General features: G+C 37.7%; 1 protein-coding gene across 13 annotated transcripts in view; it reads right to left on the bottom strand.

Annotated features, from left to right (window-relative positions):
* The window catches only part of CAST (calpastatin), a 103804-nt gene that overhangs the window by 9754 nt on the left and 80364 nt on the right, over window positions 1-13686 (bottom strand). For 11 of the 13 annotated variants that reach the window (XM_039875156.1, XM_039875152.1, XM_039875158.1 and 8 more), the window contains 8 exons: window positions 12402-12452; window positions 12160-12231; window positions 10607-10708; window positions 8875-8979; window positions 7462-7551; window positions 6098-6142; window positions 5592-5684; window positions 4187-4261 (listed from right to left, as the gene is read on the bottom strand). In XM_039875156.1, coding sequence (XP_039731090.1) covers window positions 4187-4261; window positions 5592-5684; window positions 6098-6142; window positions 7462-7551; window positions 8875-8979; window positions 10607-10708; window positions 12160-12231; window positions 12402-12452 — 633 coding nt within the window. The remainder of the gene's footprint in view (window positions 1-4186; window positions 4262-5591; window positions 5685-6097; window positions 6143-7461; window positions 7552-8874; window positions 8980-10606; window positions 10709-12159; window positions 12232-12401; window positions 12453-13686) is intronic. The other 2 variants (XM_039875153.1, XM_039875157.1) reach the window with 1 other exon arrangement.

Here is a 13686-nt window from a genome sequence, read left to right as displayed (position 1 = left end):
CAGGGCAGACAGCAAGAAATGCATTCTCTTCAGTTCTCTTCAGAGAACTGCCTCTTCCTTTTTCCCTTCTCCATCGCCCCGCCCCTCAGTGATTGCAGTCTCTTCAGAGAAAGCAATGGGTCCCTGCAGCTGCAGCATACAAGTCTAGGAAGACTCCCCACTCACCTTCGCTCTCCATCTCCTTTGTCATTAAGGTCACCACTGCCTATGCCACCACTCCCCTGGCTTTGGAGCCTCCTCCGAGGTCCAATTAACCTGTTTTCAGATGCACAGATGGAACGATCCCTTGGGTATCCTGGTGTGCTGTGCAAAGTCACCTGTGCTCAGTTATGGATGTCCAAATAGTTGTAAATTGAAGGGGAGAGAAAACAGTAACGACTCATGCTGCCATGATGCTGACGTCACTCTCAGTCGCAGTCTTTGTTTTAAAGCTCATTTGGTTTGAGTATAGCTGCCCCAGATTTCTTTTGGTTTCCATTTGCATGGAATGTCTTTTTCCATCCTTTCACTTTTCAGTCTGTGTTTCTTTACATCTGAACTCTCCTGTAGGCAGCTTATAGATGGATCTTGTGGAGGTTTTTTTGTTTGTTTTTTGTTTTTTAAATCTATTCAGCCACTGTCTTTTGGAGAATTTAGTCCACTTACATTTAAAGTAATTATTGATAGTTATGTACTTATGGCCATTTTGTTGGTTTCTAGCTGTTTTGCAGTTCTTCTGTTCCTTCATTTCTTGCTCTCTTCCTTTGTAATTTGATGACTTCTGTAGTGGTATGCTTAGATTCCTTTATTTTTTGTGTATCTACTATACAGTTTAGTTTTGTGGTTACTATGAGGTTTACATATAACAAGTTATATTTATCACAGTCTATTAAGTTGATAACTTGTTTGAACCCATTCCAAAACCCTACATTTTTATACCCCTACCCCACATTTTTTATTTTTGATGTCACATTTTAAATCCTTTTATGTTGTATATCCTTTAATTACTATACTTTTACCTCTTTTGTCTTTTAACCTTCACACGAGTTTTTAAGTAATTAATTCACCAACTTTACATTATTCTGAATTTTACTGTATATTTACCTTTACTTTCATATGTTTTCTTCTTATTAATTAGTACCCTTTCATTTCACCTTAAGTCCCTTTAACATTCTTTGTAAGGACAGTTTAATAGTGATGAACTCCTTCAGCATTTGCTTATCTGGGAAACTCTAACTTTTCCCTTTAATTCTGAATGACAACTTTGCTGGGCAGAGTATTCTTGGTTGGAAGTTTTATTATTTTTTTTCAGCACTTTGCAGGCTAGAAGGCACAATATATTCAAAGTTTCTGCTGAAAAACCTGATAGTGTTATGGGGGTTCCCTTGTACATAACACGTTTTTCTCTTATTGCTTTTAAAGTTCTTTGTCTAACTTTTTACTTTTTCATTATAATGTGTCTTAGTGTGGGTCTCTTTGGGTTCACCTTATTTGGAACTCTGTGGGCTACCTGGAACTGGCTGTTTGTTTCCTTCCCCAGGTTAAGGAAGTTTTCACCCGTCATTTCTTCAAACAAGTTTTCTGCTTCCTTCTCTCTTCTGGGATCCCTATAATGCAGATGTTCGTCTGCCTGATGCCTGATGTTTTCCCATAAGTTCCTTAAGCTATCTTCATTTTTTCCCATTTTTTTCTTTTTGCTACTCTGATTGAATTCTACTGTCCTTTCTCCTGATCTTTTCTTCTTCTAGTCTACTGTTGAACCCTTCCTATGTATATTTCAGTTCAGTTATTCTTCAGTTCTGTGACTGCTATTTTGTACTTTCTTATTGTTCTGTGTCTTTGTCGAAGTTCTGTGTTCATCCATTCTTCTCCTTTGTGGGTCTCATGGAGTTCAGTGAGCATCTTTATGACCATTATTTTGAACTCTTTATCAGGTCACTCACTTCTCTCCATTTCATTAAGGACTTTTCCTGTGCTTTTACCTTGTTTCATTTGGAACACATTCCTCTGTTTCTTCATTTTCCTTGACACTTTGTATTGGTTTCTACACTTTAGATAAAACAGCCACCTCTTCCAGTCTTGAAGGAGTGGCCTTGTGTAGGAGATAAAGCTTATCATTCAACTTTGTCCTAGCTCTTGGCTGTTAAACCTTTGTGATTGTTCAAGCAGCCTATTTTATTTTTGGTGGATCCCAGTATGTGAAGGTGTACTGAGATCTGTCAGTGTCCCAAAGAGAGTAGGAGCTCAGTCAGCACCTGGGTTCGGGCTGACTGGAAGCCCGACCCTCAGCAGCTTTTAAAGCATGCAAAAGTATACAATCCTATGAGATGGTAAGTGGTAAGTCCCACTGGCCACCAGGGCCGGGTGATCTAGAGGTGTCCCCTGGCAGCAGCTGAACATATTCAAGTACCAGAGGAAGGTAGAAGCTCCTTTCTGGGGGGTAATGGCAAGCTGCAGTGAAGCAGAGGGAGAGCGCAAAGGTGGCTCCCACAGCCTCCACCCCTGCTAAGTATTACGGCAGGCCACTAAGTGTGTGTTAAATTAGATTTCTGGCCCTCAGGCTCACTTGAGATAAGCCAATCTGTGCTGGGGTCTGTGGCTGTTAAGTCCAAGTGTGCCAGCCCATTAAGAATCATTTTTTCAGTTCACTAGTTTTGTGGGTTTTGTGGATGAGCCTTATTGGCTTGTCTCAAGTGTACATCTTAAAAGTTGGGGTACCAGACGTGGCCTTCAAACTTGGTTCTTCAGGGAGAAGCTCTAGGTTTTCAGTTCACTAGAGGTAAGGTTTATAAGAAGATTGTGGCTAAAGTTTCTCTTACCTGCTCTAATATGGGTTTTCTTCTCATTTGCCCGATAAGTAGGAGTCACTCAGCTAGTTTTTGGATTTTTTTTTTCTTTTTTCTTTTTTTTTTTTTTTTAGAAGAAATTGTCTTGTTCTACATTTAGCTGTAGATTTGGTGTGTCCATGAAAGGAGGTGAGTTCAGGCTCTTCCTGTTGCCATCTTGACTTGGAACTGTTTTTAAAGCTGTACCTTTAATTTCTCATAATTAGAACATATGATTCAGATGGTTATTACTATGATACCCTAAGAGTCCGAAGGGATCCAGAAATAGTCTAATTCAACTTCCATTCCTTTGTTTCCTAATAGGAAGCTCCCAACTGTTATGTTCCATTAATGCCCAATTCTAAGAAACTGGAACTTATAGCTTCTACTCCTTAGCCTTAGTTCTACTTTCTACAGCAACATGAAAGATTATACCTGTATGATTAATGTGCTATCCAAGTAGAAATGGTTGGAAGTGGTGGTCTGGGTCTTGGGAGAGGTGAAGGTATAAAACACATTCTCCCATCCCAGCGTTCCCTTACAATCCATTACAGCATCAACTCTGAGGCCCAAAGGCAGACTCTTAAGAGATCATGTAAACTAAAGAGGAATTAATGTTATAGCAACCAGCGTGTCATTGATGATCTCAGGAAGGACTTAAAAAGAAGCAGAAATCTTAGATCTTTCAAGGAAGTGAAGGGAAATATGGTAGTAGGCAGAAAGGCTACTAAGTTTGAATATTGCTTTTAAAGTGGTGAAAAAACTTGAACATGTGTATAAGGGAAAAGAATCAATAGAGATGAAGTGATTGAAGATACTGGAGAAAGCTGATTGACTGCTGGGAAGAGACTGAAGAGTAAGGAGAGGGGAGAGGGTTTGTAAGTGGGAAAGGGACCTTGGGCACTTCCTGTAGGGTGGACTCAGTTTTTGTCTTTGAAGTAGAAGGCAAGGCTATCTGCAGACAGTGGGGGAATGTGGCTGGAAGGGGGTGTGAAGAATGTGGGCTTTGGGGAAGGGAAGAGGGCCTAGCACAGGGCCAGCACAAACAGCTTAGTTGACATTGGGCACCATAAAATTACAGTGGCCTCATCCATACTTTCTACAACATTCTCCAGATCAGCACAGGACTCTGGTGTTGTTTCAACAATTGTGTTAATTGTGTATGTTCATTTAGATTTCTAAAGTACCAGTTAGCTTTTAAAAAAATAAGTTTTAAAACTTCAATTTCTTTACCAAGACAGGTTAGAGGATAGGTAATTATTTAATCAATGCTTAAATAATTTTATTCTAAATAGATTACAATCAGAAATCAAATGACTAAAGAATAAATGCCACTTCACGTAATTGCTAAACAGGTTTGTAGTATATTTATTGCTATTTACCTTTGCAGAATCCTTTGCTTTTCCCCCATTCTTTGGAGCTTTGGAGCTGGAAGCAGCCTTCTTCTTGTCTTTGCCCTTAAGCAAAGAAAAGGTCATGAGGCTATTGCTATCATTAATCTATCTAGCAATTAAGTATTGGCTGCAAGCAAATCAATTCAGATTATTCTTTCGTTAGTAGCCTGGAGATATTCCAATTTAATTAATAATGGAAAACTCTGGGTGTTTTAGTCATAATTTTTTGAACAGTGGTGAATGTACACTGAAGTGATTAAGGTAGGTAAAAACGATAAAAATGAGGATAATATGGGTCACGCTGATGCTCTGACAATTTCCATGATGCATGATTCACCCAAACATTATTTTGCTCATCAAAACAGCTTGTTTCTCTTGGGACTGGTTTTTAGGTGCCAATAGCGTAAGAATAGGGCATTATTTTAAGTGTTATGGAAGAGAAAATAATAATGGAAATCACCACAGAGAGCTGGGAGAAGTTACATATAAAAATAAAGTCCCTTTATCAAAAAGGCATTATTTATGATTTTCCAAAAGTGAGAAACACAATGCTGAGGCACTAGAAATTAAATCATCAAATATGGGTAGGACTGATAATTCAGTGATTGGGAGATATGCTTAATAACAGCCAAGGCAATAGCAAACAGAGCTGCAGTATTCTAAAAATAACAGTGAAGGATACCCATTTCACTTATGTATTTGATTTATGGAAGAGTATAATTTATAGGTACAGTGCCACACACATACACTTGAGTTACACATTTTTTTCATTCACTAATAATCATGTTTTGAGCATCTGCTAGTACTAACACTGAGCACTGAGGTAAAAGACACATCAGTATTGTATAAAGTACACAGCTCAGTGGTGTAATGCACACATGACTGACTAAAGGTGACCCAGAGGGTAGGGAAGCACAGGGGAGAGGCTTCCAGCTGTGGCCTGGGGAAGGAAGAAGCAGTAAAGGAAGTTTTCCTGAAGGAAGGAGGGAGGGGGCCAGCCCTGAGGGATGAGTCAGCCAGCTGGGGAGAAACTCCAGGACCATGTGCATAAGAGGGTGGGTGTAGTTAGGGGCTGCTTTCCTTTTAAATGAACACAAAGCATTACTGTTGTACAACACTATAGTGTGGCAATCAAAAACTAACCACAGTGGAAAAGCAACATGAAAGACATTTCTGAAACAATGTTAATGTATTTTATATGGACTCAAAGTACAATTATAAAACATATGGAAAAAAAAACCCTAGAAATATACTAAATAGTATATGCAGGATAGTGGAATTATATTTTTTCTCTATTTTCAGTTCTCTATGGCCTCATTCAATTCATTTTACAGTATAAAATTACATGTATACATGAACAGACATTCAAAGAAAGTATGAAAAAGCATAGTACCTTTGCTCTGTTCTCTGAGATTTCTGTAGTTGAAGGACAGCTGTCAAAATCCCCTGAGAGGGCATCAATGGGGTCTTGGTCATCTGCAGGTTTCTGAGATAATAGAAATAACCATCAGTGAAGAAGCACAAGGTAAAAATGCTATATGGTACATTTTCTCACATCACTGAAAATAAAAGATGCTTATTAAAAAAATACCTTTCTCACATCTCTCCTAACAGACTTAATGTTCTATGAAACAGGAAAACCTTGACAGCTTTATCTTCTTTTATACCAGTTGCTTAGTATTCTCTGAGCCTTGATTTTCTACTCTGGAAAATGGAGCTGCCTATCTTGAAAGGTTCTAGGGAAGACTAAATGAAAGAAATATACACACGCTCACATGCCCTTGGCATCATACGAAGCACAGGGCAGGCATTCAGAATTTTAGATTTCTAAATTGTAAAAGTCACAGCTAAAATTAAAATAAAAATCTTTTTATAGAAACATGCAGCAATGGTATTTACCTTTGATTCTTTGGGTTTGTTTGTAGGTGGCTTCACTGGTTTGCCCTTAAAAACAAAGCAGACTATTGGTTACATATAAATCTTTGTAAAGGTTTTACTTAGGTATAGTCAGTATCTATATAATCTACATTACCCAATGACTTGATTTGGGAAAATGGAGTATATATTTGCAATAACTGATAAACTGGAGTTCCTACTATTTCTCCACCAGCTTTGCTTAATTACTATCATATAACTATTTCAGTAGCCTTGGGGAAAATGCAAGAGTGTCTGGTCTTGGAAGTGAAAGAAAAACTATTTGGGAACTTTCTGCCATCATGTGTTATAACTTAAAATGTCACAAAAAGTAACTTGTGTTTTTATGTCCTATTTTCTATAGCTTATATTTCAGTAGGATTTGAAGCCCTAACACAGCCTGTAGGTACATTAGGGTTTTTCAGTCAGCATTACAAGTATAACTCATCATCTACAAAGGCAAGGTCATTAAATAATGCATTTCCCAAAGAATATAAGCAGGGTCAGGTGATACTATCAAAGCAGGGAGGATTCTCACAGGACACAGAATTGCTATCTTGAATACTGAATGAAAGCAAGGAAAGTTGATTCCTATAAGAGGAGACACTGAAGCTGGTAACACTCTTTAAACCAGGGATTCATCAAACCCATGAAATGAAGCAGTACAGAAAAGAGGATGTAATTTGGACCTCCCTGTTTTTAATGACAGGCCTGGAAAGAGTTATTTATCATCTAATTGACTTGCAACTAGGAGCCTAATAGGAAGGGGAGAAGTACAGACCAGGTAGACTCAAGAAAAACTGGCTTCCATGTTAGAGACAAAAGGCCAGGACTTTCTGACAATGTATTTAGATACAGAAATAGGACTTGTGGGTGGGAATACGGTTTTGCCTGTCTTCACTCAACGGTACTGGTGGTGGTATAGGAGAAGGCAGAAAGGGAGACCCCGGGTCTTGGAGGTGCTATATCTGCCCTATTATTCTAATACTCATGCCTTTACTGTTCTCCCTAAACAGAGACTCTGCTTCAGTCAGGGTTACGCATATTTTATAGCCTTTTCTTGTAAAGAGAATTCATCTGTGTATATGCTTTGGAATCATTTTAAGCATCAGTGAGTGAACATTATTCAACTCTATCTATGCCACTGTGCCCAGTGTAAGTGAACGTAAAATGATATTGGCTCAAATAAATATTAAACAGAATTCCAGACAGCCTGCTCATCAGGGACACATTAAAAATAGTCAGGTTACATTTTTATGCTTTTGTTAAAGTGTACCTCCTGTTCATTTCAAGTGAGATTTGAATTTTAAAAGCTTTGGGGTACATATCCAATCTAGACATTCGTTTACCTCATTATTATCCAAGAGATCTCTGTATTCAGGTGGGATTGTGTCATCTCTTTCTCCCAGCTTGTCCCTATGTTCAGCTTTAGCTTTTTCCTATAAACATTGAACAAGTATAATTAATATTTCTTTCCTCCTTCACTTAGGGACTATATTCTGAAATGTAGTATTTATTGTACATTTCTGAGGCAGAACCCATGGTCTTATATTTTTAAGCAATGGTACAACAAAATGGATGACTTGAACAGACTATTAGCTGAGAAAAAATAGTAAACCCATGTGCTTCTATATGTCAATCCACATCTGTGCATTTTCTACTTGTATTTTAAATTGAAATAAAGGATTAAATAATTCTCAGAAACCATGTAAGGAGATAAAACCCAAGGGTAAAAAATATTTTTTTCTGTGAGTTTCACTTTTCAAATACAAAAATCAAATCACTGTACCTTGGCATTCAAAGAAGTAATAGTTACCACTTTGACTATTTCTAAGTGACCCTGAAGGACCAGGACATGTAGCAAATCTGAATGCACATGCTGACTGCTTGTTGCAGGTGAGGGGATACCTGCTGTTGAGTAAGCAGTACTTACCTTCCAACACCCCCACCTCAGTGGGGCATGCCTGGTCTCTCACAGATTCAGTGACACTGACTCTACCCCACCTATGGTGGGGGTGAGGACTTTCGATTTTATTTTTTTGCATCATAATTTTGTTTTTCAAATATAAGTTCACATCAGTATTCCTATGACAATGATAGAATCAAGACCTAAGAATTCTTTGAAATGCTCTGTCTTTGGGACATCGATTTGGCTGGTCAGTTACTTCTTGATTCCAAGCCAAATGGATTGTTGAATATTATATATTATTAAGTATAAATAAGTACTTATATATGTTGTATAAGATATGTAAAATTAATAGTTTGTGCCTTGTAGACACACTATGTCTGCACAGTGCTGACCAGCTCTTTCTTTTGGAGTTTGCATGCATAGTTATGATGGCAGAGAAGGCTGCTAGGGGAACCTCTGCCAACTAGGTTGACCTCTGCCACTAGATGCACAGAACATGTCAACCTAAAAAATACACATAGATGGGTATCGGATATATGATGTGTTTTCTACCAGATAAAACCAAGCAAAGTTAATGTGGGGCAAGAATAAAATTAACAAAGCAGAGCTGTGCTCTTCCATCATAACAAGGTTTGGTCCCACCAACAGGACACTTGCCTGAATCTATGACATGGCATAGTTCTCACTGAGGAAGTAAAGAGATACAGCAGGCCACAGACAGGAAAAAATGAGATTTAAGTTATCCAACTGTTCATTAACTCCAAAGTTAGAAGTGTTGTTTTTTTTTTCCTTTTGTACGGAGAGTAGGGTATTCTATGCTATAAATCTTAAATTTTCACTTTTTTTCTTTTACCTTGACTTTATCCTTCATTGGTTTGTTCTCATCTGGATCAGGCTGCCTTTGCCCTAGACTGTCAGAAAGTTGATCCAGGGCATCATCGAGTTCTTTGTTGTCACTCTGTTAAAAGTAAATTTGAATTAGTCACTGGTTGGCCAGATCAGATTACCTATTAGAGTGTGGCCCAAATACTGCCACCAAGACTTCCATATACTCATGGGATTTTCACCAGAGAGATGGGCAGGGTGGGTGGAAGACACCAGACTGCCAACCTTTGGTCGGTGCTTTTTCTCCCTGATCTCTGGCACTTCTCTGAGCCTGTCTACCCCTGCCCTACCCCCAGATGTCTTCCTCTTCCAAGAAAATAGGTCCCTCCTAAAAAGATGGGGCTCCTGGCTTGATTTGCTGGGAAATGTGTCTTAAGGTGCTTTCAGTATATGCAACACTGACTGGTGACAGTCTAATGTGCCCAGCAAAGAAAACTCACATGAATTATGATAGCTTACTCTTTGATTCCCAAGTGTATTCATTTAAGTAAAGCTTTATACCTAGTTTTAGTGTTAGCTCAAAAAAAAAAAAAAAAAAAATTAAAACTAGAGCCTCTGATGGGAAAAGTGATGAGAAAATTGTCATTCTAATACATACTTTTGAAAGCCAAAAAGGCTTTTGATTGCAGATGTCTACTAATAGCCTCAATCAGGGCAAAACGTCTCCCCTGAGTATTAAGAACTAAAGTACAAATGGCAGCCTGGGTTACTGATTCTTCCTTTGTTGTATAGGGACTTTCACACACAGCATTTTACTGGTTTTAAGTGCTTCACAAGAGCCCAGGATTATAGCTGCTAATAGTGGAGCTGCCCATAGCCAGGTCTGGGCTTTGTCATTTGTGTCTCTGGATATTTTCAGATGATCCTGAGGCTGACCCAACAGGATGAAAATTCATTCAGAATCTCAGACTACAGCAGTAGTAAGCTTTGATGCTACATCAAAAGGAAAAGAAGCATAGCTGACTTCACTAAAGCTACTTCATCTCCATCTAGCAAACAGGGCACTTCTCAACCAAAGGAGATGGGGATCTGGTTTAGAGTCTCTCTGTCTTTTGATGTGCCGTGGTCTCTTCGATTATTTCACATTTGGTACTACACAGAAAATTAATCAAGGAAGTCTGGAAAAGCTTTGGTCCCACAGTCCTGCCTCAGAACATGTAAATAATTAAAACAATATTGATACTGAGGTTTTTCTACTGCCAGCATGAAAATGAAAAACTTTTACTGGTGTGAATGGGAGGAAAACAATGCTATTCTATGACATATTTGTGAATTGTTACGGGTGGGGGAAGCACAGACACTGAACAATTCCATAAAAAAACACCTGAAGTTAAGTAATGGATAGTATTTACAGCATGTGTCAAGAAGAATACAGAAGAGAGAATCAAGAAAGCTTAAAATTTCTTAAAAATCTAATAATTCAAATATATACACAATGCACATTGTACTTTCACTTCTAATAAAGCAACAATATTAAGCTCCTCAACTATGTATAAAATATTTTCCATATATTGTTTCATTTAATCATTTAAGACATTCTCTGTCATCTCCCCAAATCACCAGTCTTACTTCTTCTGAAATAGAAGGTGCCCAGTCTTCCTAACAATTGTGCCTACTTCCATGTACCCTAAGTAGGAATCCTATTTTCTTTCTTGTTGTTGCTGTGGTGCACATAAACATTTATAAAATATGTTGCTTACTGGAGTGTCAGGGGGTGGGCCTGCGGAGTGGGTGGCTGAGGCTGGGGTCTGGGAGACCACTTCAGAGATGGCAGCGGAAAGTTTAGCATCCTCCAATTGCTTCTATAAAAAAAAAAAAAAAAAATTACAGAATTTCCTATTCATGGTTTGTTTATATATTTCTTGTTGTATATTTAGGTTATTTGTAATTTTCCAGCTTCCTTCTTTATAACTGGTTACCCTAAATCAAAGTTCTAGAAGCTATTGTTTTTATAGTGCTAGCTATATTCTGCCAAACTGCCCTCTCAAAAACTGCAGAAATTCATAGAGCTGAAAGCAACGAATGAGCACACCTGTTTCCCATGGCCTTGCTCATCTAAATATTTTTAATTCTCATAATATATTAGGTATAAAATGATGTACTACTGTTGCTTTTATACTTGGTATATGGTATGAGGTTTCATTTTATTATTTTTTTCTTAATGTTTAAATTATTCTAGAATCTTTATAAAACGATTTCTTCTCTCATTTTAAAGACATGCTAAATCTGTCATTTGTGTTCATTTCTCAATTTCTTTTTCCATTGACCTTGTGCCTTTGCTTTCTGAATCTGAACTGTATTTTTTCTTTATTGTTGTACTAAAGCCTAGTTGTTTAGTTAGGTTAATCTCCAAAAAGAGTGAATGAAAATGCTTTTCAGTATTTTTTCATATTTTTATGCATTTATTTTTCAAATATAGAATAATTGAGTTATATAAAGTAACTTGTTGCTATTTTAATAAAAATATTAACCTATAAAATGACTGGAATAATTATCATTCTTTTAAGTCATTTAGTCAAACTGTCTTAGGTGTATGGGTTTTAATTTCTTTACGCTCTTGTTTTTCTATTCATTTCTTCTATTGCAGCTTTCTTTACATAAGTCAGACATCTCATTATATTATTTTTACATTTTCTAATTTTATTTTTTATAAATATTTAGATAATTACATTTTATTTTACTTTATTCTATTTTTCAACTGATATATATTTTCTATGCCATTGTCCACACAGGATTAAATAACCCAGACCCCACAAAAAATGGTTCTACAGTTATATAAGTTTGATAACTCTAACAGACTTACAATATTTTTGCAAACAAAAAAGCCCTAAAATGCCTACAGTTGAGAAACCTGCTTACCATTACACAACATTTCCCAAACTTTCTAGTAACAGAATTCCCTTTGAGGGACTGTCTATTCTCATGAATTTTCCCTAGAGGTAATCTAGAAAATGATCACATTGTAGAGTATCAATTGGTAAAGTTGTCTAAGAAATTTAGATATACTCAATTTTAAATTCTCTTTTCATAGGTGTACTTGAGAGAGTACACACCCACTGGTTCACTTAGTTACACTGTTTAAAATTTTTATTGTGTTGGAACGGTATTTCATAATGCAACACATTTTTAATGCTACAGTGGGTTAAGGGTCATTAATTTTTTGACTGTTTTCTCTGCTCCCAAGTCAGATTCTAAGTCATTTATTTCTGCTTCCCTAAAAGTAAGGAAATAAAACCAGGAGTTTCAGACTTACAAATGATGAAGTGTTTGGGGGACCAACGAAGTCCTCAGACAAAGCATCAAGAAGGAAGTCTTCACTCATGTGCTGTAAGAACCAGGAAATGTATCAACAAACACCACTTCATTTGTCTCCTCTTCAAAATGATGTCATGTTCACATGCTGATCAACTCATTAGAAAGAAAGCTATGCCCTTCCTGAATTAACAGTCAGGGCCAAATGAGAAAGATATACTCAGAGAAAACTGGCTTGCTTACTGGAAGCGATTCCTTGGACTCTTTTGGCAGGAGTGGTTTCCCATCTTTGTCCTATCCAGGGCGAGAAAAATATGGCATTGAATCATTTCACATTTATCCTAAGTATGAACAGTTGTAAACATTATAAGGAGTCAACAGGTTATACACCAGATGTTGTACATTATAAATCAGATTCATCATTTCAGGTAACAGATTCTCTGACCAGAGAATATGCCCTAATTAATTTATGTCAACAAACAGCTCACATACATCAGGCATCCCCTATGCACATGGTCCGCAAAATATACTGTAGAAGCCCACAATCTAGTGCAGGAGAAAAACAAACTGTTAACATAGTGTGGCATGTGGTGCTGTGACAGAGTGCTTGCAGGACCTTGTGGGAGAACAGGGATGATGAGCCTGGCAAGGATGATTTGCAGAAGTTGTTTAGAAAAAGCTGTTTAATTTAAAGGGCAACAGATCCAATAATATGCATCAATTCCGTGCCCATCCCTGCAGTATACACTGAGAATACCATAGAACCTAGGACAGACTAAGTCCCTGCCCTAGGGAGCTCATCCTGTGGGTGGGATGCTCTGAAACAAGGCTCAGATAATGCCAAGCTTCAAATGAGTCTTATGTACCACTCTGAGTAACAGGAAAAATCAATAAAACATTTGGGGCTCTTTAGTAAAAGGAGGTTTGTAAATAACTAGTAAATCCCATTTATCCAGATACACAAAAATAAATAAGTGCAAGGCTACGTATCTATATTTCTTCTAATAAACTGGCCAAGGTGATTTTTGTTTGTTTTAGTTTATTTAAAATGTGAGGAGGTGCAATGGTTTAGAGTATTACCTGCTTCCCCTTGTCTGACATAAACTCCTTTACCTTTTCCCCCTTTTCTATCTCCTCTGCAAGTTCACTCGAACCTTCTGACTATTCTTCAGTTAGGAGGGAAAGCAGAACCTGGGCTTGCTCTCCACCATCCCTTAGCTGCATAGGCAGCACATTTCCCTAGGGACACATGGGACCACTGGGGGCACATCTGCTCCACACTCAAACTGAAATCACCCCATATCTGGAAGCAGAAACTTGTGGGCTATGCTCAGGGAGCTGAATCTCACTGGAGAGGCCTGATGTGAGTGTAGTTGATGAATAGCAGCATAGAATTTAAACAAGAGATCAAGCCAACCCTCATAAAAATGTTATAAAACAGTAGGTAATTAATAATGTATGAGATCAACAAGTCCAGAAGAGGCTGAAACAACCACACAGTAAAATGGTCAAGGAAAGCCAACTGACT

The sequence above is a fragment of the Pteropus medius genome, unplaced genomic scaffold (genome assembly GCF_902729225.1).
Source record: "Pteropus medius unplaced genomic scaffold, Ma_sr-lr_union100, whole genome shotgun sequence".
Taxonomy (NCBI): domain Eukaryota; kingdom Metazoa; phylum Chordata; class Mammalia; order Chiroptera; family Pteropodidae; genus Pteropus; species Pteropus medius.
This window is presented reverse-complemented; position numbering and strand designations above follow the sequence as displayed.